Genomic DNA, 22,785 nt, shown 5'->3' on the forward strand with positions numbered 1-22,785 from the left:
CAGAGCTCAAGCAGGATCCTTTGCCAACTAACGGGATAGACCCAACCGCAACCATGAGCTTGTGTGTGTTTGGCGGGGCTGGCCGGAGTGGTGACTGGGCAGGAAGTCAGTCTGCACCAAGGTGTCAGGAGCGGGGAGCGGTGCCCTGTGCCGGCCTCCCAGGAACCTGCTGCCCTCCCACTGAGAAGGGATTCTCTGGCACCAGCCCCAGCCCACGGAAAGCCTGAGAGGCTTCCTCTCCTCAGAGAGTTAGCAAAGCAGCCTCACAAAGACAGACAAAAATGTGCTACGTCCCTGCTCCTTCCATCAAATGGGCTGTTCGTGATGCCCTAAGACTTGGCCCTGCTCCAGCACAGGGCGCCAGAAAGAGACCGCAGCCCGTGCCATTGCTGCGGCAGAGTTTCCCACTCCTTTGGCTCAGATGCTCTCTCTAGGTGCTGCCAACAGGAATTACCTAAATAGGTCCCAACCCTGGTGGCCTCTCCCGCTCCTCTAACTTGCGTTCCTCACCCACACAGAGCCCTTTGCATCTCATCTCATGCAACCTGGATGTGGACTAACCCTTTGCCCCAAGAGGCAGAGCAAAGAGGCTCAGGAAGCAGGACTGTTTTTCAAGCCACACCATGGTTCTTGACTGCTTTGTCCTGCCCAGCCTTGGTGACCAGATGGATGAAATTCTCCCTCAGAATCCCTCTCTTCAAGCTCATAGCCATCAGTGGCTTAAGCAATAGAGGGAAGAATGCTCCCAACTCAATGGCCACTGTGTCCCAGCACTTGATTTCAGGACTGTCAGCCCCGTGAGGGCAGGGACCACATCTAACTCACGCGCCATGGTATCCACAGCTCAGGCCTTAGTTCAGACTGGATTTCAGAGTATTTGCTGAATGAATGAATGAATGAATGAATGAATGGACAAATGACAGCACAGGAAACTACAGCTCTTAGGGCTGAGCACACAGGTGGGATTGCAGCCCAGTCAAAGGAACTTCTAGAGTTACTGTAAGATGCCCAGCACTTTCCTCCCAGCCAGCCAAACTGGAGTGCCGATGGTAATGGTGCTGTCCTGGCTTCACTGTTGGTATGTCTTGGGGTAGTTGCTTGGGAGACCTAGCTGGCAGGGAGTGCTGGGCAATTCTGCTTTCGTGCTGAGCTGGGCTGGACTCTGACACGGGCTCCATGGAAAACGCACTCTCCTCTTCCCCAAAGGGGCTGCCTCCTGTATCCTGCAATCCCCACGCCAGCAGCGTTTGATCTCTGACCACCTGCCTTCCTTGCTTGGGGAAAACTTAATTCTTCAGCCTCAGATTTGCTTCTGCTCAGACGGGTGTGATTGCATGGTGATGGGGGGTAGCTCTCAGCACCCACAGAACAGTAGCCTGAGAGAGGGCTAATAGCATTTTCTTCATACACAAAGGACAGTGCAGAGCCTGGCAGGACACTGGAACGAGGTGCAGAGGCAGGCTGTGGGCTTACTTCTCCCCAAGACCCTTACAAGGGAAGCAGCCTTCCCAGTCACCAGGTGGTGTGGCAGACTTGCTCACCGTCCCTTCCTGCCCTAAGAGCCTGCTTTCGGTGCAGTGAGTTCACTGGCATGTACGGTGCAGTATGGAATGAGTGTCTGAGAAACTGACTACTCTGCTCAGATCCAAAGCGTTTTCTGGAAAGGCCAGTCCTTTAATTCAGCTCACAGGCACACTTCCCTGACATTCCCTTCAGGGACAGTGGGCCTAGTATCCAAGCAGGTGTTGGAGGAAAGCCAGGGGAGGGGCCCTCCAAGCTCATGCCCCACCCCCTGCTGTTTACCCTGTCCCCTTGCACTGTGATAAGCTGCCCCTCAGGCGTCCAGGCAGCAGCCCTGGCTGAGGCTTGGCCCAAATGACCATCACACACTCTCAGGTTCAAACAGCCTTATTGGCTCAGTTCTGGGCTATGATTTCTTACCAGCAGACAGAGAGTGTGTGTCTATGGGCTTGACCTTCAACTGAATGATTATTAATGATGCAAGCATTGCTAATACCTTTGCAGCTTAAACATGTGGCAAATGATGCTTTAATAAAGTCACTGAAGGACAGAGCCCTGGTCCGGCCCAGGCCCCCTGGCTAGCAGCTGGAGGCTCAAATCAGAGGCTGTGCCCATGGCAGCTGATTCGTTCCTGGGGATCAGCTTCACCCTCCTGAAACTGACCGGAGCTACAGAAACAGCTACAGGGTTCCTCTTAGACTCAAGATCTCCCCCTCTCCTTCTCTGTCTCTGAGGCTAGGTACCTTTGGTTTCAAAAATGCATTAGGTGGGGAGGATGAAGGCAGCACCTTCGGTCTGACAACTGCAGGTCTGCGAGTGTCTCCATTTGGGGTGACTGGTGAGGACGTGTGTTGGGTGGCCGCTTCTGGTCCTGCCGGAACACTTGCATAGGCTGCCCTGCTCTCCTGGACACGGACATCGCTGGAGGCTTCAAGGCTTGCAGGGAGGGGCTGGGAACCTGGGAACTCCAGGGGCAGATCAGCGCTGCATAAGGCATACAAAGAGCATTGAGTCCTCCCCAGGTGGGGGCATCACAGCACTGAGTACGGTGCCACCGCAGGTCCCCTGATATGTATACACCCCAATGAAAGGGCAGACTGGCTCAGTCTTGGGGCAAGTCCCCATCCACATACCATGTCAAACAAAAGCCTCAGTGTCCTACAGAATTGGCTGAGAAGATGATATCTATCTGCTAGAGGTGGAAGGGGAGCAGCGCCTTATGCCCCAAACGCACCAGCAAAGCTTTTGCATCACAGCATTCCATCTCCTCCAGGGTGGCAGCGTGGGCCCCAGTCACGTGGACAGGTGCCCTCTGGGACAGAGTGGGTGTGGCCCTCTATCTACATCCTGGGTTTCACCAGTGGGGAGGAAGGAAGTCCAAACCCAGCCTTTTTCTTCTCTCTAGAGGTAAGCAGAGTTCCCCCAAGACCAGACACCTGATTTTCTTCTGCTTGAGGTACACAGTCACTGGCGTTGAAGTCCTTCCTATCAGTGCTCACTCCTGTTCCTCAAACTTCTTCAGAGTCAGTGCAGCTCACATCTTAGATACACCAGAGAAAAGGGCAGGGGGGGAATGAGGAGCAAGAGGTAAACACACCTCCCAACCGAACCAGAGAGCAGCAAGGAGGCCTGCACACCCTCTCCCTGCCAAAAATACTGTCATTTTCCAGAAAGAAGCCAAGCCCAGCTCAGCAACTGACAAGGCCGAGGCAGAGGGGTTGGGAGCCAGGGGAGGCATATGGCGAGAAAGGCATCCTTCGGAAATGCATTGGCCCAGAGGTGGTTTGAATATTACAGCCTGTCTACATGTTCTGGTACGGATTCAATCCTTTTTGCCTATCTTTGTGGTCTCCTGGGGGAGAATCTACTTTTTCTTTCTTTTCCAGGAACACTTTTTCAAAAGGAAAAGAAAACGGAGACATCGGGTCTGGAGGGGAAGATGCACAAAGCAAAATTAAGACAATGAGAAGTCCTGTAACCAACAGAAACGGTGAGCATGTGCCGAGGCCAAGGGCGGGCAGTGTGGTGGAACGCTCGGGGGTGGCTGTGAGACTGGGCAAGGGGCCAGACTCCCTCTAGCTGAGCTCAGCCACGGCTCCAGCTCTCCCACACTGGTGGCACCCGGGGCTGAAGGGGGGTCATTGGGAGGGGGCTTATGGGTGGCTTGGTGGTCCCTGATCCTCACAGCTTGGCAGACCCCCATATTGTACCCTTGTTACTGAAGGTGGTGGTGGCTTTGTGGTAGGTCTGCAGTGGTTTAGTTTCCCCCTCTCCCCTCCTCCCACTTGCAAAGTGGTGGCTGTGCCTGGGTGGGCTCCATTAGGCCAGAGAGTAGATAGCATTGACAGGTGACGTGGCCTCTGAGCTTTCGTTGCCCTCTGTTTCCTCCTTGTCCTTTTTGACGGTGTACTGGCCGATGAAGGAGCCGTCTTCATTGAACTGGCCCTCGCCACCCTCGCCATAGTCCACCAGGCTGTCGTCACTCTCCTGCTGCTTGATGGTGCCGTCCAGAGATGTCTGACTGCCCTGCAGAGGCTTGTTGTCCTCATCACTGGCCAAAGAGAGACAGAGAATCTCAGGTGGTGTGGGATGGGGCAGCCGGCCTCCTGCCAACACATGTCCTACACAGCTCAGAGAGGATGGGACCCAGGAGACCACCCAGTCCAGCCCCCGCTTCACCCTCCCCTGTCCAGCCTGCGCTACAGAAGGGAAACGGAGACAAGCACCTTCTCTAAGGTGAGGTTGCAAGTCAGGTAGGGCAGGGAGTGGAGCCCATGCTTTTGGGTTGCTGGTCCGGGTCCCTTCCATGAGACTGGGTCCCTGTCTGTGGTGGGAGTGGATAGAGGATGGCCACCCCATGGTGAGGCAGAGCCACTGCTTGTGAGACCATACGGGATGGTTCTAGTCCCGAGTGTGTCACTGTGTGGTTTTGTGACCTGGGCCTCAGTCATCAAGAGGGGCGGGCCCAGCTTTGATCTCCCAGGACCTGTGACTCTGTAGGGAAACACTCTCACCTTGACAAAAAGCAAGGCTTTTAAAGGAAGAAACCTCTCCCCCGCCTCTCTGCTTCTCTGTCTTGGTGTGTTTCGCTGAGCTATCTGGTTGATCTATAAAAAGATGTTATTACTTTGGACCTAGCAAGTACAGGTGTGCAAGAGTAGTGGGAGGGAGGCGCACACAGGTAAGCAGGTGATGCCAGCAAACGTGAGAAGATAGCAAGGCTCAGAGGATCATGCCTAGCCCCTCTGAGGCCTACAAGCCCTGGCCCTAAGCTCCCCTTATGCAGGGAGAGCTGGGAAGCTGCCAAATAAAGCTGCATGGGCCGCTGGGAACAGCTGCCCAGTCAGGATGTCTGCTGCACTCCCGAGGAGGCGTGGGCTGCTCCCTGAGCCAGCGTCTGTTCAGGCACCATGTCCCTTCCCTTGGCTGAAAAGGCTCAGAGCAGGCACCAGGTGGTGCTGGCTGCACTTCAGAGGTGAGCCCAGTTCCTGGGCAGGAGCAGCTCAGGATGAGCAGTGGGAGTCTGGGTCTCAGGGACCATAGCGGTGCCAGGCGGTCTGAGTAGACACACACCACACCCTTCCTTGCCCCCAGCTCCCCACCCACCCCCAGTCCTTCCTGGACATGGGGAAGACAACCAGCTGAGTTGCCATTACAGTGGGCAGTGCGTTCTCACTTCTAATAGCAGTGTCGGGCAAAGACAGCTGTCAGAAGAGGGCAGCAAGCCAGGGCCAGGGCTGTGTTAGAAGACGGAAAGCTATTAGCTCACTCCCTGCAGTGCTGCCCCATGAATACAGCCTAACTGTATTCTGGGACAGCCGTGCGTTGGGAGATGGTGTGAGGGAGGCAGCTCTCTGGGGCTGTGCTGAGTTTGTGCAGGAAGTGGAAGTCACTGTTTGCCAACTGGAGGAGGGGAATTGCCAGGCTCCTCACCCCACTTGCAGGTCTTGTTCGCATGCACTCCTTCCCAGGGCCCTCCACCCCATGTGCAGGAGCATGAGGACTGTGCTATGCGATTTGTGGGAATTCCTCCCCTGGTTCCAGGCAGCTAAGCTAAGTGCAGCCACTGGACAGTGACAGCCCAGCCAGTGGGAGGGGTAGGGGGAGAGGTCTGTAGCATGCCAGGCTGTTGAGGGAACAGGGGATCTAGGTCTAAAAAGAACAGACCGAATAGACCTCTCCTAATGGAAGCTTGAAAGAAACCAGAATGACTAAGGGTGGCCTTGGTCTGGCCACCTGTTGGCCTCGCTTCTGAGACATCTTCAAGGTCCAGGTGGATGGACATGGGGGAGAAGAACAAAGGGCGCCCCATGGGAAAGGTGGTCAATCACTTAGCCACAGACTGGAGTGAGAGCAACAGTACTCCTCGCCCCCAGGCCTATCCCCCCTGGAAACTTAGTTCTTCCTCTGATGTATTCATTTCAGCCTTTTCCCAGGTTAGGGCTCTTAGACTCATCCAAGGGAGGACTCTAGGACAGATGCTGCAGACCTTGCAGAGCCAAAGCAGAGGGGTGTGTGTGTGTAGGGGTGCAGGCCTCGGCATGCTCCTGTGCGTGTAGACCCAGCCTCAGTGTCTGTGAGGAGGAGGCAGGGGTTTTTGCCCGACAGCTTTGGTGTCTGGGGCAGGAGAGGTGCATGAGGAACCATCTCCTCACAGTGCAGGCTGCTCAGCCCCGTATTGGAGGAGGTCCACGCTCCTCCTCTCTGGCTGTACCGATAGTCTGGGGGAGGAGAAGCCCCGTGGCTTTTGGAACAAAAAGCCAAGGAAGTCTCAGCCCACAGGGAAGCTGGGCCCTGCCAGGGAAGATGGGAAGGGGGCTCTTGTGACTGCCCTTTCAGGGGGCTTGTGAGGATGTTGGGACTAGATGGACAGTTATGGCCCATAAGCCTACAGACAGGCTCCTGTGTGGGCAGTGGCTCCACCACCCATTGATCTGATTATGCTTGCCAGGCTGACGGGCAGAGTGGCAGAGGCCCAGGACAGGAAAAGGAGACCACAGCAGAGGACAAGGGCCTGGGCCCAGGCAGTAACTGGGTGGCGTGGGCAGGCAGGGCTTTGATCAGACATTCCCTCCATAGCACTTGGTCTGAGAATGACACTCCACAGCCCACTCTGCATCATCCCTCAGCTCAGAACATATTCGTGATCTCCATGGACAAACAACGACATTGTTAAGCCCAGATACGAAGATGCATCCAGGTAGGACAGGAGCACGGGTACAGAAGTATAGAATAGCAGCACCAGCAGCACCAGCCGGCCCCGGACTTTCCAGCTTTGCCACTAACTCACTGGGTGGGGAGCAAGGAAGAGTTTTAGGCAATACGCTTCCCGGTTTGGGCCTCAGTCCTCTCATCTGGGGCATAGGGCACTGGACCTAGATACCTTTCCAAGGCCCATTCCGGTCTAGAGCCCAAAGATATCGCCACGTTCAAGGAGAAACGACCTGGAATCAGCCCACCTTCATTCCTTGAGGCTTTAAGACATCACAGCCTCCCAGGGTCATTATCTTCAGGGTTAGGAGTAGAGTATGGGCAGAGAATCAGCCTGAGGGCTGAGCTCATCTCACAGCAAGAGGGTCCTGGGGCTCGTGTTCAGAGTGAAAAGGTGGAAAGATATAAATAGCAAGCTTGATACATTTGAGTTGTGCGGTTGAATGAATGAAATGCTGTTCGTCAAACTAATGCATGCATGTGTCAGGCAGTGTCTCCTGGGGGAGCAGCCTCGTCTGGCACTCTTAGGATGAGAAGCCTCTGAGTAAACTCAGCAGCACGCACTCTCCACCACAGCGCTGCCAGAGAGGCAGGGTGACGGCCCAAGGGGCAAGGACCGCTACTCATGGCCTCTCAGCCAAGTGGAGCTGTTCTGACGTGAGGGTGGTGCCTCAGGGACATGGAGGACAGCCTGCCTGAGAGAGGAGGAGGGAGATCACGCACCTATAGTCAAATGAGCCATCCTCTTCCTTGGGGTCTTCAGGGCCAAGGGGAACATCCTTCTTTTCTCGTACTTGGTCAACAAGAGAAGCAAAGACACAGACACGATGATTAAGTACATGCCCCTGCTCTCCAGGGCTCCACTGACTGCAGGGCCAGAAGGCACCGCCCTGGGCTCACGGACACTCTTTTTTAACAAGGCACCATCCACGCCTCCCTTGTTTTTGCTTCCTGTACTCAATCAGTTGCCAAGTTGACTCTGCCGCCTCCCTCTCAGCCCCAGAGGTCTCTTTACATCTCCACTGACAACTGAAATCCCCTCCTACCAAGCTCCCCCAACCACATCTCCATGAAGTCTCCCCAAAAGATCAAACAGATGTGATCCTTTCCTCTGCCAAAGGCAAACACTCCACTGTTTGCACCTTTCTTATTCTGCTCTGTGGTGTAACTATTTGTGCACGTTTCTCATGCCTATCACAGAAGGCTAGTTCTTTCCTCAAGGGTGGGGGTCTGTGTGCTTCTTCACAGTTCCTAGCAGAGTACCCTGAGCAGAGAAGACACGCCAGACACACCTATGGGATGGAAAGTGTCTCTTCTCTGTGACTCCCCCTTGTTGGCGTGCCCCCTTTCCTCCACTTCCTCTGTGACGTGTGAGCATTCAGCCGAGGCCCTGTCTTGTGCTGTGCTCATTCTTTCGGTGTCAGCTACGGTGCCCTTGAGGAGAGATCATTTTTCCTCCAGTATTGCTCGTGCACAGCACAGAGGTGGATGCACAGCGGGCACTTACATAAAAGCCTCTTTATGTATCTTTTTTTTTTGCAGTGGTGCTATCTTTGCTCACTGCAACCTCTGCCTCCCGGGTTCAAGCGATTCTCATGCCTCACCCTCCCAAATAGCTGGGTTTACAGGCGCCTGCCACCACGCCTGGCTAATTTTTGTATTTTTAGTAGAGGCGGGGTTTCACCATCTTGGCCAGGCTGGTCTCGAACTCCTGACCTCAAGTGATCCACCCACCACGGCCTCCCAAAGTGCTGGGATTACAGGCGTGAGCCACCGCACCCGACTTATGTGTCCTTTTTGAGATACAAGGTGGATAATCAGCCTCATTTTAGATGAGGGAAACTGAACCCTTGAGAGGTGAAGAGCATATCACGTAACTAATTAGTGACTGAATGAAGACCGGAGGGAAGACTAGCACCCAGGCCTTGTGGCTCCTGGTTCACTCATCTTTTTAAGAGACCAGGGGCTTACCCTGTAGCTGGAGGGCAAGAGATTAGTTTTGAAGAACTGTTTGGAATGAGATACTTTCTGAAAGGGCAAAGGACGGCTCAGAGTTGATCTGCTGGGTTCTTCTGGTATTCCACTTCCACCTGGAACGGGCGTGAACTCAGTCCACCCAAGTCTTACTGTCAGATGGAGGAGGCAGCCTTTTCCCTAACTGAGGCTTTCTCTCTTACAGAATCAGATAAGCCCAGCACAGCAGAAAAGAGTGAAAGCAAACATCGCGCACCAGTAAGGAATGATCATTTCCTGCCCTCCCTCACTTAAGGCACAGTTCTTCAGAGTCCTAGTCTGTGGGTACTTGGGCATGGGGAAGGAAAAAGAATCGAGTCTCCTCTCCCTTCTATTTCCTTTGTGTTGAGTTTTAGGGGGATCCTGAGGGAGGACCTGTTCTAAGAGATGGGGAGAAGGAAGCATTTGGGGAGCGTGGGGTATGTCTGGTGATGGGGCTTTCTGGGGCAGGGAGAAATTTCATTCTGTAGTCCAGCCAGATTTTTGCTTTCAGGGTCATCCATTATCCTGTCTCCTGTCACCCTACCCACCCCATCACAGACAGATGGCTCTCTTGCTCCTGTGTAAAAAACAATCAATATTTCCAGAAACAGGAATGCCAGAGGTCCTTGTCCTTGACCTTGGTATGTCTGGGCTGCAGGATCTTTTTTTTTCCCCCCTTTTTTGAGACGGAGTCTCATTCCATCACCTAGGCTGGAGTGCAGTGGCACGATTTCGGCTCACTGCAACCTCTCCCTCCCAGGTTCAAGCAATTTTCCTGCCTCAGCCGCCTGAGTAGCTGGGATTATAGGCACGTGCCACCATACCCAGCTAATTTTTTGTATTTTTGGTAGAGACAGGGTTTCACCATGTTGGCCAGGCTGGTCTTGAACTCCTGACCTCAAGTGATCTGCCTGCCTTGGCCTCCCAAAGTGCTGGGATTACACGATGTGAACCACCGTGCCCAGCCTGGAGGATCTTTTAAAAGTTTTATTTATTTATTTGAGACAGGGTCTAACTCTGTTCCTCAGGCTGGAGTGCAGTGGCACGATCATGGCTCATGGCAGCCTTGACCTCCCCAGGCTCAGGTAATCCTCCCACCTCAGCCTCTTGAATAGCTCGGACCTCAGACACCTGCCACCATGCCCAGCTAATTTTTGTATATTTAGTAGAGACGGAGTTTCGTCATGTTGGTTGGGCTGGCCTCAAACTCCTGACCTTAAGTGACCTACTCGCTTTGGCCTCTCAAAGTGCTGGGATTACAGGTGTGAGTCACTGTGCCTAGCCAGGGGCTGAAGGATCTTGAGGTCTCCTTGGGACTTTAGGGAAGCCCAAAGTGCTTTAGGACCACGGGGGCCCCTACCAATGCCACCCGTCTTCAGCCTCTCCCTGCTCCTCGCATCGGAGCTTCTGACCCTTGCTAGTGGTATTGGTGGTTACACCATCATCCTGTTGAGTGCCCACCTCTGGAACTCTCTCATGGGTGTGCTGCTTCTGCCCAGACCCCTCCTCTCCCCATTCTCTGGGACACGGTTAGAGAAAATGCCTCTCTTCCTTTCTCCTTCCCCGGGACCCAGGATCCTAATGAGATTCAGGCTGAAAAAAAGCCAATTTATAGAGCAGATGGGTGGTGAGTCAAGGGGAGGAAAGGTCATTCTTAACAGGAGCCAGGGTTCCTTCCATCCCCTCTCTGAGACTGCCTGGACTGTGCCATCCGTCCAACTCAGGCGAACTTAATTAACTCAAGTGCTTGCTGGCAGCCCGAAGACGCACAGGCAAGAGGATTCTATTTCCAAGCCGGGCAAGGGCTGGCTTCACTGAGAGAACACAGTCCCCGGATCTGGCTGGAGACCTGGAGACTCACGGGAAAGCGGACGTGCCCCGCCCTGCAAGCCCACGCCTCTCGCACGGCTCACCTGGGTACTTGCCGCCGCGACTCCTCTTGATGAAACAGACGATGAGCAGGATCAGCACCAGGAGGGCGATGGCGCACATAAGCCCAATGAACCAGCCCTGGGTGGCGATGTCCGCTTGGTTGTTGGTGTAAGCTGGCGGGGAGGGCCGGAAGCAAACCCGTGAATGATTTCATGGGGGAGACGGTGAGGCGGGAGATGGAGGGAAGAACTTCAGCTATTTCACATGGATGTTTCTCCTGGAGCCTAACACTACCACCTAGCAGCCCCCCGGCCCAAACTACCCCGCTAAAGGACAAAAAGAAAATAATTAAAGAGCCAAGGTCAAAAGATCAGAAAAGAGGCAAAGGAAAGGGGTACAAGGAGCAAATAAGAAGCAGAAGGCTGAACAGGTCGTTTAGGAAGGGAAAGTATCCTAGGAACGAAGCACGGCATTCTTGGAAACCTGAGGGCTGGTCACAGCCTAGTGGGGACTGAGGGATGGCCATGGATTGGCCATGGAAGTATGATTCCCCATGGATGAGTCCGGGGTGGAGAAATGGGAGCCGGCAAGCTACCCTCAGGGAGTGTAGGCCGTGGCCATGTTGCAAAAACCCGCTATGAGAACACCTTCGCAGGCCTGCACAGGCGCACAGCAGCATCCCTGCCCACCAGCATGGCTCCGAAGCCATCCAGCCTTCCTGAGGGTGGGGACTGGACCAAGTGGAGGCCCAGGATGCCCTGTCTTTTCACATCTCTCTAGTGGATCATGTGCTTCCTGACAGCAAAGGCAATCCTGGTGTGGGCACCCCTAGCCAGGCCAGCAGCGACGTGGGGCTGGGGCTGTGCCTTCTGCTCACTCCATGACACTTCCAGACTACTCCACACAGGGTGACCCCCCGATGGTCTGTGACAAGCCGATGTGCCCCCTCCTCCAACCCCTGTGACAGTGAGTCCCTCTCTGTCCATGCCCAGCATATGTGGAGACCTGTTTCAAAGTGGGCAGATCCCTTTGTGATTTGAAAGGCCTGCAGGAGGCCCTGAAGAACAGGTGCTCAGGAGTCATCTGAGGGTGTCCTTGATGGCCCAATGGCTGGGTTTGGGTTCGGGAGGGGGGTGTGGTCAGTACCAACTCGCCCTTCTCCTTTCTACTGGCTGGAGAACAAAAGCGACCCCTCCTGAAATGCAGCCTGTCACAGAACCTGAGACTCTGTGACAGAAGGGAAGGATCAAAGGAACTTAATACACCCAAAGTAACCCTGGAACCAGCCAGCCCAGAGACACCTGGGGAGAGGCACACAACAGCAGGCGCCCCAAGAACCATGGAGCTGGCACCAAGGCACTGAGCCTCCTTCTAGGAGCACAGGGAACAGCATGAGGGCCACAGCACGTGCGCCCCCAGATCTTCAGCACATGCCACTTGTGGGGACGTTATCTGGGTGCAAGCCCACCCTTTGTTCCTCTTGGGGGCAGAAACTATTTTTACAGGCTTCCCAGTGCCCAGGCAATGGCATTGCACCAAGAAAGTTCTCAATACAGGGTGAAGACTGATGAACAAGTGTCCTCTGCACTCTGGTTGCCCAGGGCAGCCCCGGGCTGAAAAGCAGGAGAGGCCTGTGAGAACAAGGCTTGTGAGTACCATGATGTAGGTAGGCTGCAGAAAAAAGTCCCATCCCTGCTTCCACTCCTGCTCCCAGCAGGCCCCCGCCACAGTGTCAGAGTGATCTTTCCAACCCCCCACGTAGGACTGAATCACTTTCTTGCTTTAACCCTCCAAAGCTTCTCATTGTTATTGAAGAAAACTCTTCATTCCTTATCCTGAGCTGTCAGACTCCATCAGAGCAGGCCCTGGCCGTCTCTCTAGTCCTACCTCCCACCACCCTGTCCTCATGCTTTATACCCCAGCCATGCTGGCCGCTCTCATTCTAGTGCAGGGCCTTGGCATCTGCTGCTTTTTCTTCTAATGGCTGCCTTGGCAACTGGTACCTCCTCAGAGAGGTCTTCCTGAACCTTCCCAGTTTAAACGAAGTCCCTTTCCCCAACTCCCACCCAGCCACTATCTCTATTTCATAGCATTTATAACCATTTAATATATATAGATCTATCATTATCTATTTAATCCTTCCTTCCTTCCTTTCTTCCTTCCTTCCTTCCTTCCTTCTTTCCTTCCTTCCTTCCTTCCTTCCCTCCCTCCCTCCCTCACTCCCTCCTTTTCTTTTTTCTCTTCCCCTACAACTCTCTCCCCTTCTCCTCCCCTTCCCTGCTCTCCCCTCCCCTTCCCTCCTCTTCTCTTTTTGAGACAGGGCCTCACTCTGTTGCCCAGGCTGTAGTGCAGTGGTGTTATCATAGCTCATTGCAACCACAATCTCCTGGGCTTAAGTGATCCTCCTATCTCAGCCTCCCAAGTAGCTGGGACTACAAGTGCATGTCACCACGCTTAGCTAATTTTTTTTATTTTTAGTAAAGACAGGATCTTGCTATGTTGCATAGGCTGGTCTCAAAGTCCTAAGTGTTCCTGTGTCTTAAAACAAAAACCCTTGAGGAACTTACCAGAATTTTCAGCTCCAGTTCACATGCTGCCCTCTTATTGGTACACTCTATACTCTTCCGCCCCCTCCAGTTCCTGCCAACTCCTCTGTAGCCCCAGCAAGCTGACTTTAAGCCCCTCTGTTCTTAGCGTTTCAGCTGTTACCACTGAGTGGGCCTCTCCCAGGCTGATCTCCACCTCCTTGACTCTCGTCATCACCAGTGATCCTTTATTCATCCCCATCATCCCTCCAGCCACCTCCACAACCGTAAGCCCAGAGCCGCCTCCTCCAGCTCTCCTTGGATGTGTGTGCCTAAAATTCAACCTGCATCTTCCTGCCCCCTGCCTTGGTTCTCCCAGCTCTCCTGCTGCTGCCAGAGGCCTCACCACTGTGCCCATCTCTAAGAGCTGTCACATCTTCCAAAACGCCTCCCATATTCCCCTCATTGTTCCATTCTATTCCAGGGGTCCCCTCATGTGTGCCTGTCAGTTCCTGTGGATACAATGAGACATCCTGTTACCACCTTCCTAGGAGACTTCCAATGATGCCACCTTTCCTTACTCCCCACTGTGTGGGCTCAGCTTCTGAGCCTGGCCTTCCAGGAGCGCCAGTCTCCTTTCCGTGCATCCTGCCCCTCCTGCCCAAGAAAGCCCAGGCTGTCGCCCTCCTAGCTCACTGCCACCTTTGCACACTCTACCCCTCCTCCCTGAATCTCCCCTTGCTCCAACTCACACCATCTCTGAACTCCGATTTCACCCCCAGCTGCTCCATGCAGTGGAACATTGAATTGTTCTATTTCCTGGGTCCTGGTTTCCAGTTATACTATTAAAGTCTTGAGAATGGGGGATCTCTTTTAGCCTCGTAGTACTTGGCACAATGCTGGTCACATAACAAGTAGTCAGTGACTATTTATTGATTAATGGGTCAATTTAATCTTACTATAATACAGTTAACCTGGCATACTGATTTAGGTTTTTCCCCTGATATTAGCTAGGGGTACTGGCTTGCCCATGTGCGGGACCTGGGCACTGGGATGAAGGAATTACTTCAACATGTGTTTGGATAGTTGTACCCACCTTTTGCAAGGAGGTTGGTTTGTGTGTCTGCAACGGCCTAGTCAATGGCCTAGTTGCACCACCATCTTCCTGGTGCTTGTTCTGATGCACCTGACAGCTCTCTCCACAAGACTTCCTTCCTCTTGGGAAAGAAAGTCATCATTCCAGGAGAAAGGGGCCACATGAGCAATTAGGAAGCAAATACGGCTTTTCATTCCTGATATACCAGGTGAAGTTCAAATGTTACCTTCCATCCTTACTGAAAAGGCCAAAGAATTTCCTGTGAAGTTTGGACACAGAAGGCTGTTCACAATCAAGTGGGATCTGGGATAAGGTGGGCTCGACCACATCCCATCAAAGTGATTTAGTTTCTCAAGGACCAAAAGAAATTGAGGACATAATGATCACACTTATAATGGGACCCCATGACCTGGACTCCGAGAGGAAGGCATTTTAGCAAGTCCTCAGAGCAATTATATTTGACTGTCAACACCATACTCAATGGGTCTGTTAAACTTGTTTCAAGATTCCTAACGGATCCAGTAATATCAGTGTGCAAAGACCAGGGTGCGTTTACACTCGCCACTTTCAGCTGTAACTGACCAGAGCCAGAAGAGCATCCTCTCGTCCAGCCCACACACCTCTTACACTGGACTAGAAGACATGTTTTGTGTGCCTTCCACACCTCCCCCTGCAACACCCACTCAGAAACGGGCAATACACCTGCAAAGCAGACAGCTCTCGTGACTCCTAATTCTAACTGAGAGGAATTGGGTTTGGCCAGGGAAGAAAGGCCAGTCACTCAAAGTCTGCAGAAGAATTATGTCCTAGAAATAGGGATAGATGAACAAATATAACGGAGATAGATTTTCCCCAAATACAGTTTGGCTTGGCTGTTCTCACTTAAGCACCGTTTGACACCTCTCCACACCTTGCCCCATCCTGGTCGACCAAAGAGATGCTTCTTCCAAACACAGCAGAGGCTGACTGCATTCAGGTCCCCTGAGGCCCTGCTCCCTGTTCTCCTGAGGTCCGAGGCAGGCTGCTATCTGACTGCTGGCCCACTCTCAGCATCCGCCATCCTCCTGCCTTTCCCCATCCCGCACCCAGTACAGAAGGGCTGATGGGCCTCTTGGAGTCCAGGGTTATGTGTTTGTAGCCCCTCAGGTCTCTTTGGCTTCAAACACTTGAAGGAGGTGATTAACTTCCCATTGGGATTTTTTGGTGAGGGTCAGAGAGGCTGTCAGCCTTTCCAGTGGTTTCCTTCCATTTCCTTCCTGAACTGCTACAGTGCATTCAAGTCTGCTGACTAAAGTGACAGCCTGTGGTTGTCTAAACGACCAGTGGTCAGGGCCCAGAGATCCTCACGAGTTCTTGCTTTGATGAAACACAGGGATCTGTGGGTTGCATGGACTTGGCTCTGGAGTCCATCCACAGGAAAGACAATGTGTATTTTTGAAGGATATGGACACACACTCACAGACTTCAGAAAGTGAAAATATTTCCTTTCCCTATGTGGTCTGCAGACAGTAATTTCCAGTCAGCCTGTGAGAGAAGTGGACGATATGTACTCAGAGCTGGGCTCATCAACCTGCCCACTCCAGCTCTCGCTGGGAGGAGCCTGGGAAGACTTGCCAGGGCTGATTGTTTCATCACTGGAAAGCAAGCTATCAAAATGAGCCTGTCCACCAAGCACAGGAAAAGAGAAACAAGTATTTAGGTTCAGAAGCATACCCGGTATCAATCGGTTTTCTATGGTGTGCTTAATACCCCAAATCAGATTAGGACATCCCTGAGGGCAAGGCCTGAACCCTCACCCACAGCCCTAGGGCTTAGCACCTGGAGAAGTCAAACTCTCAAAGCAGGCTGTCCTGGTTTTGGCAGTCTTCCCTAAGATGGAACCCTATTTTCAAATATCATCTTTGCTTTTTGCTGCTGTGCTGGACTCAAGTATGTAATGAAGCAAAATCAAATGCACATACCAGTGAGCAACAGCTTGGGACCTCATCTGAGCTAGACAGAGTCCAGCCACTTGCTCTGCTCGGTCCACTGTCCAGTTGCCTGGCCTGGCTCCCCTTGTTACAGGACAGGCTGGCCACTCACTCAGACATCCTGCCTGAGTCGGCCTGGCTAGCCTCAATCAGGGAGCCCGACTCTGAGACCCTCTGAGCCTTGATGGCATGCAAATGCGCAGGACAGGCAGAGACACAAGGAGGAAGACAGGATGCCAGACCAGGAGGGACTAGGAAAGAAGGGGTTGGGTGAGACGTTTACACAGATGGGCAGGGACTCCCGAGATGCAAGCTACCAGGATCAGCCTCGCCAGGCCAGGTGCAGGAGGAGTAATGAATATTTAAGTCAGCATTCAGAAGTTCATATAAATCACTGTGTTTTTTCCCCTCCCCTATCCTGTGTATCTAATGACCCGCATCTGATTAGGATATCCCTTGGGGGCAAGGTACTGATCCTTTTCTCTCTTAATCTCTTTCCCCACCCTTACCCTTAGCCCCGGGGCTTAGCATACAGGCCACTTGGCAGCCTGCTCGGCTGAGTTTAAAGCTACACACACACAGACCAGAGAGTGCCCTGTAAGTATCCGGACTGCCAGCTACCCCTACCAGCACAGAGATTGCTGAACCTTGTGCCCTTTGCTGAGCCCCAGTTGGCCTGTTCATTTGGCACAAGGAAGGCGTTTCTTCGTCCACAGCTGAAGCCACTATAGAGCCAGAACCATTCCAGTTCTGGAGAGCTTCTTCCCCTCTCCCTGCATGCCAAAAAGTTGCCCACTTTTAGGCCAAGACAAACTTGGGACAAAAACAAAGCCCCAAACAAGCTGTGTCACTCACTTTGAAATTTTTAACAATAGATGATGGTGGCAAGGGAGTAACCAATGCACTGATCTCCTGGAGCGACTTCTAGATCAAGGCCCTGTGATGGCCCTATCCCCTGATCCTGCATGAAGGGAGCCAGCCCCTGTGCACACAGGCCAGGTTGCACTACTCTCCTGCAGCCCGCAGACCCACAGACAGTGACCAAATGTGCACACACACCAGGCAGAGCAGGGGGCTAAGTGTTCTCTGTTGTCGTTAAACAACCCTTTGTTTCCTTCTGACCCCACAGGGCCACAATCACTGTTTCCTGTCTACCACGCATGCACACTGGGCTCCTCTAGGCTTCCTGAGAGCCTTCAGCTGATGCATAATAAGAACTGAGACACGCCATGCAAGGTGGGGAATGGGGTGGGGATGAGTCTTCTTTCCGAGGAGAGAGGCAAGCAGGAAGCTGAGGATGAGAATGAAATGCCCCATGCTCGCAGGGGATGGCCAGGCCAGGTCCCCTCTCACCTGTACTGGTCATAAAGGTGATGACGGTACTGCTGATGCCCTCGTTGTCCCGGGAATAAACCCGCAACGTGTATGTCATCCCGGGATAGAGGTCTGTCAGCTGTATAGGCTGAGCCTGGGCCTTAACTGGGACAGTTTTTTTCGTATGGTTGCCTGGGGAACAGAAACCTCAATCAGCCTAGAGCCAGGCACCAGGAGCTGGAGAGCCAGTGCTTAGGTCCTGGTCACCTGTCAAAGGTAGAAAGTGTGGGGGAAGGGACCAGAGAACCGCGGGTCCAGTCCATCGTACAGACCGGGAGGTTTCCAGGCAGCCTCCCCAGACCTGTCCATGCAATACTAACTCTTTTAAACAGCCCTTCAGCTGGGGACACCGTTCCTTCTCCTGAAGTTCTCTTTCCTCACCAGTCTTCACACTAGACATATTATAACCTACTTCCTTACACTCTTAGCTTGTCAGCAGATGCTCTGTTGCCCTAGAAGCGACTGACTTTTCACATGGATTTGGCTGGTGAGGGCCAGAAAGCCAGTTAGCATCCCTCATGAAAACAAGATGAGCTGGGACTCTGACTCTTGGCTCTCATTCCTAGCTTCACCTCTCATTTCTCACCATGTGGTGAATTCCCACATCAGGAAAAGCGTGTGCCTGTGCATGTACGCTGTAGGGTGAATAGGGGTGGTAGGAGGCTGAAAAAGTATGGACAAAAGTATGGACCAAACTATGGAGTCCAGGTGCCGTGGATGTGAACTCCTCCTCCAACCACAGAGAACTAAGTCAGCTTTGCTCTCTCCTGAGAGCTCTTTGGGTAGGCTATCCCAGGTGGATTGGCTGGCTGGGTTAGTTGGCTTAATTGTTTAGAGCACATACTAAAGAGGCCAGGATGGTGGGTTTGACCCACAGGGTCCTTCACTCAGGGGCCACACTCTGCAGTCCAACGAATCTGTACCCTTGGTCCCAAGCTCCAGTAAAGGGTGAACAACTCAGCTCAAACCACCAGCTGGGACAAATGGCTCTGGTCTGTGGCTCTGACTAGGGGCCGCTGGCATTCCTTTTGGAGCAAAGCAGGGTTGTAGCCCAAGTCTGTGAACTGGTCCACCCAGTCTAGTGGAGCCTGAATTAAGGAGATCAATTTGGCAGAGATTTGGCTCATTTGGGGGCTATTCAGAACCCTCATCCTGGGCAGGAAATGAATGAAGGACCCCTTTACACAGGTCCTCCACAGACATGCAACCCTAGACTTCCACTAATGGCTTGAGAAGCCCCCTTCCTTCTCCTTGAGTCTGTTCCTCCCACCTCTCTGCTGCCTGAGTGCATATCGATTTCATTAAGCCATAATTAAGCCAGGCTAAAAGGCCTCTCTGAGCCTGGGGGAGTTCACAGGATCTCTTTAATGGCATCTACCGCTACCCGCCGCTGCTGCCGACGCCGCTGCCGCCACCACCACCCCGCACAGCAATGCTTACTGTCGATGTACTCAACCACAAAGTCAGTTCCGGGCCCGAAATTGTGCTTCCAGGTGATGTTGGCCCATTTACTGTTGGGGAGCACCGTGACGTTCCATATGGACTGCTCATCGGGGGCTGGTGGACGGGTTAGAAGAGGAGTTAGTGATGAGGAGGGAGTGGCACCAGAGACATGGAGACACACACATACACACAAGCGTGTGCATGCACGCACATGCCCACGCTCGCGCACGCACACACGTACACACAGTCATCTAGGAAAGGGGAGAGTCAGAAATGGCTGTGCACAGGGCCTGACAGAGCTCCAAGCTGCAGCCTTGGTGGCCAGGCCAGAGGTCACTGTCCAGGGACAAGCAGGTGCAGTCGGGAGGACTTCTGAGGGAGAGCTGGAAACTGACTGTGTCCACATAGGTAGGGTTAGAAATGAAAGAGTGTTTTTTTTTGTTTTTGTTTTTTGTTTTTTGAGACGGAGTATTGTTCTGTTGCCCAAGCTGGAGTACAGTGGCGTGATTTCGACTCACTGCAACCTCCACCTCCCAGGTTCAAGCGATTCTCCTGCCTCAGCCTCCCAAGTAGCTGAGATTACAGGCGCCCGCCACCACACCCGGCTAATTTTTGTAGAAAGAGTGGGTTTTGATCTGTGCCATTTGAGGCTCTAACCTGGACTTATTCCCTTTTCAGATCCCTTGTCATGTCAACAGTGTAAGGAAAGGGCCCAGGAAAAAGGCCGTGTGTCCAGGAGCAGGAGGCCACACAGAGGAGATGTGTGCCAGCCCCCTGCCCTTCAAGCAGAGAAGTGCTGCAGGAAGGAGAGGGTTATCTTTAAGAGCCAAGAGTCTTGATGAAATTTGCAGGAAGGACGTACTTTTGAAGCTGGAGGAGAATGGTGATCCAGACAGGTGAGGCTGGTCTAGGGAGCCTCTTGGGTTGTTCTTGGTCAGAGAGAGCCTGACTGATGTGTCTAACAGCCTCAGATTGTCTAAAGCCTAGAATCTCAGGGGCCCGAGAAAGGCAGTGTGAACGCTTCCTCTCCCTCGCGTGAACTAGGTGGGACCAAGAGAAGATAACTCCTTGACAACCAGCCCTCAGTGGTCCAGATACCAAAGAATCCTGTTCTGTTGGCTTCTCAGCACCACCAAGTTTTTGATGCCTGATCTCTATGCAACACAGAGGACATTAATTATCAAGTTCTTATGAGCTGGGAGCCACTTTATCAAAGCCGTGGTGCTGTCTGAAACCATAGCCTGTGTACAGGAGAAGGGCACTAATCTTCACACATAATCATTTTTCAAGAGTCCCAGCAGTCTGGTTACCCCATTTTCCAGCAAAGATTTAATAGTGGAGTACTCACATGAAGCCTTGTATTTCAAAGACTTTACAAGTGTGGCTCCTGTATATTTTATTAGCATGCAAGGGGGCACTGTCACCAACTCACTTGTCAAAAATAAATGAATAGAGTACATTGGTGATGCATTTATTCATTATCTATTTGACGTGTGACTGAGCCTGCAGGGCTGGGGAAGTGATAAAAGATCTCCTGGTTTTCACTTCAAAGAGGTGCCTTCTGCACTACAACCTTGTCAGGCGTTGGTTGCCCCAGGTGGATATGATTCATATTAAGTGAGGGGCCAAGAAAGTGATTCCATTGATGGCACCATGGGGAGGGCAGAAGGTAGGCTTCCTTGCCTGTCTGCCAGATGCTTCAATTGTACTGGCCGCTTGAAGCCATCCCAAATTCTAGCTCCTTAGAATTTCATGGCTTTTGCTGGTGAGAATGAATTGTGATTAGTCATGATTTGGGGACTTGAGTTTCCTTCTCCTCAGCTCTAAGCCCTGTAAATAGCTAGAGAATTTGTGTTTAAACAGTTTGGTCACCAATATGAAATTGACTCAAATCTGGCTGTTTTAATGGCAATGAAGATTGGGGTTCTTTTAGAAAAGGCTAGGCAATGGGAAGCCAAGATGATTTAGAAGTGGGAGCTGGAGGAAGGCATTGCCACAGAGAGATCAGGATCATGACCCGGAAGCACTAAAAAGTTCAAAGAGAAGGACCAAGCATGTGAGATATCAACACCTAGAAACACAAAAAGGGTCAGGGAGGGGAAGCATGGATTGTCTCACTGACTCCTGGAATGTAAGAATTAGGGAATCTCCCTTGAAATCTGAAAAAGACAGGCTAAGGACAAATAAAAAGGCCTATTTCACCCTCAGAAGAGTAAACTTATGAAACACGTTTTCCCAAGATGTAAGGCACGAAAAAGGTAAACACTCATTTTTAAAGTCCTAGACAGCCATTCTGCTACATTAAGCAAGTGAGGATGGTTGAGGAGTGTTCCCAAGGTCTAGATAAGATCAAGGCCATGGCCAGGTCCTCTGCAGTGTCTCACAGAACTTGATGAGTGCTGCGGGGGCTGGTCCTACGTGGCAACAAGGCCTATATTTCAGAAGGCAAGTAACTCTTTGCTGGGGAGCAAGAGCCACTTCCTTTCTTCATTTTTGATTCATCTTTTCTCAGAACTCAAAGCACTTGTAGGACAAAGAGCCCCACTTCAATGAAAAAGATGCCTCGCCATGGCCCCAAAGGACATCAGTCACCAACCCGCTGGTGGCAGCTTCTAATACCCCAGCAGGTTCCTCTTCAGCCAACTTTTTCCTAAAGTGCCTGTTAACTTCTAGATGGCACCTGTCAAGCAAACCAGCATTTTCAGGGTCTCAGGAGCTCATGGCAGCTGTGCCTCTCATCTGCCCTGACAGCTCACTTAACTCCATGTCATTGAGCTAAAAACAAAATCCTCTCATGTCTATTAAGCCTCCATCCTCATTCAGGAGGCCGAGAAAAGTGGAGCAGGATGGGAGAAAGGAGGCCTTGGAAGGTAAAGGGACTTGCCCAGGAGACAAAGGGGTGCCCACTGGGGCCTACAATTCTACAACTGCGGGAGAAGAGTTCTGGATGCTTCCTGCCAGCCCTGCTGGCTGCCTCACACTGATTTTAGAGCTGGCCTGTGGGCTCAGGAAGCTACAGACCTTCCCCTTGTTGGTAATAAAAGACTGATGCTCAGTGCTTGGAAGCATCGCTGAATTCCCCTGGGGTCTCCCCGAACTGGAAGTACAGAGCTTCCTGGCCTAGTTGCATGATACAGGAACAGTGCATTCTCCTGGCTCAGTATACCAGCCCTGGGATCGATTCTTACCAGGGGCCCTGAGAATGCCCGTAATTTTCCCTCCATGCCTGCATTTGAGGGCTTGGGGAACGTGAGTGGGCATTAAGGGACTCCTTGGCAATACAGTTTCCTGGAAGCTCTGACTTTGTAAAAGAAAAGTCTGTTAAGTGTTCCTTGTGGGAGGAGAGGCAAGGACAGACCAGGGGTTCTGGGAACAGAGCTGCCTGGCACAGCCACTCCCTGCTGCTCAGCCTCTAGGCCAGATGCAGATGTGGCCAGGGCAGGAAACTCCCTCAGGCCAGTCGTGCAGTGGCTGGTCCTTTTCCCCTCCTCACACAGTCTTCCTTCCAGAGTGCTCGGCCCTGAGCTGACTGCCTGACACGTAGCTGGAGGCAGTCCTGACATCTGGAACCTGGGGGCCCTGCCCAGGGAACTTGGCCATCTGTTAAGGAACAGGGATCTGAGGCTAGAATGGGGGGTACTGAGTGGTGGAGGACCACCCACGGAGTTTGTGTGTGTCAGGGCCAGGCTGGGGGAGATCTGGACCTCCAGGCTATGGGACTGAGCATCTAGTCACGGGTGAGTTTCCAAAGGAAACACAAAAGGAGGTGGTGGTAAAC

General features: G+C 52.5%; 1 protein-coding gene across 1 annotated transcript in view; it reads right to left on the minus strand.

The window, feature by feature from the left end:
• Positions 1–1,639: 1,639 nt before the first annotated feature.
• NFASC (neurofascin) overlaps positions 1,640–22,785 on the minus strand; it is a 164,440-nt gene continuing 143,294 nt past the window's right edge. Inside the window, exons 27-31 of the mRNA XM_011990602.1 lie at positions 19,005–19,121; positions 17,544–17,696; positions 10,641–10,772; positions 7,456–7,525; positions 1,640–4,072 (exon numbers count right to left, since the gene is read on the minus strand). Of these exons, the coding sequence (XP_011845992.1) occupies positions 3,841–4,072; positions 7,456–7,525; positions 10,641–10,772; positions 17,544–17,696; positions 19,005–19,121 (704 nt within the window). The 3' untranslated portion in view covers positions 1,640–3,840. The remainder of the gene's footprint in view (positions 4,073–7,455; positions 7,526–10,640; positions 10,773–17,543; positions 17,697–19,004; positions 19,122–22,785) is intronic.

Source organism: Mandrillus leucophaeus, unplaced genomic scaffold (assembly GCF_000951045.1).
Source record: "Mandrillus leucophaeus isolate KB7577 unplaced genomic scaffold, Mleu.le_1.0 Scaffold38, whole genome shotgun sequence".
In the NCBI taxonomy this organism is placed as follows: domain Eukaryota; kingdom Metazoa; phylum Chordata; class Mammalia; order Primates; family Cercopithecidae; genus Mandrillus; species Mandrillus leucophaeus.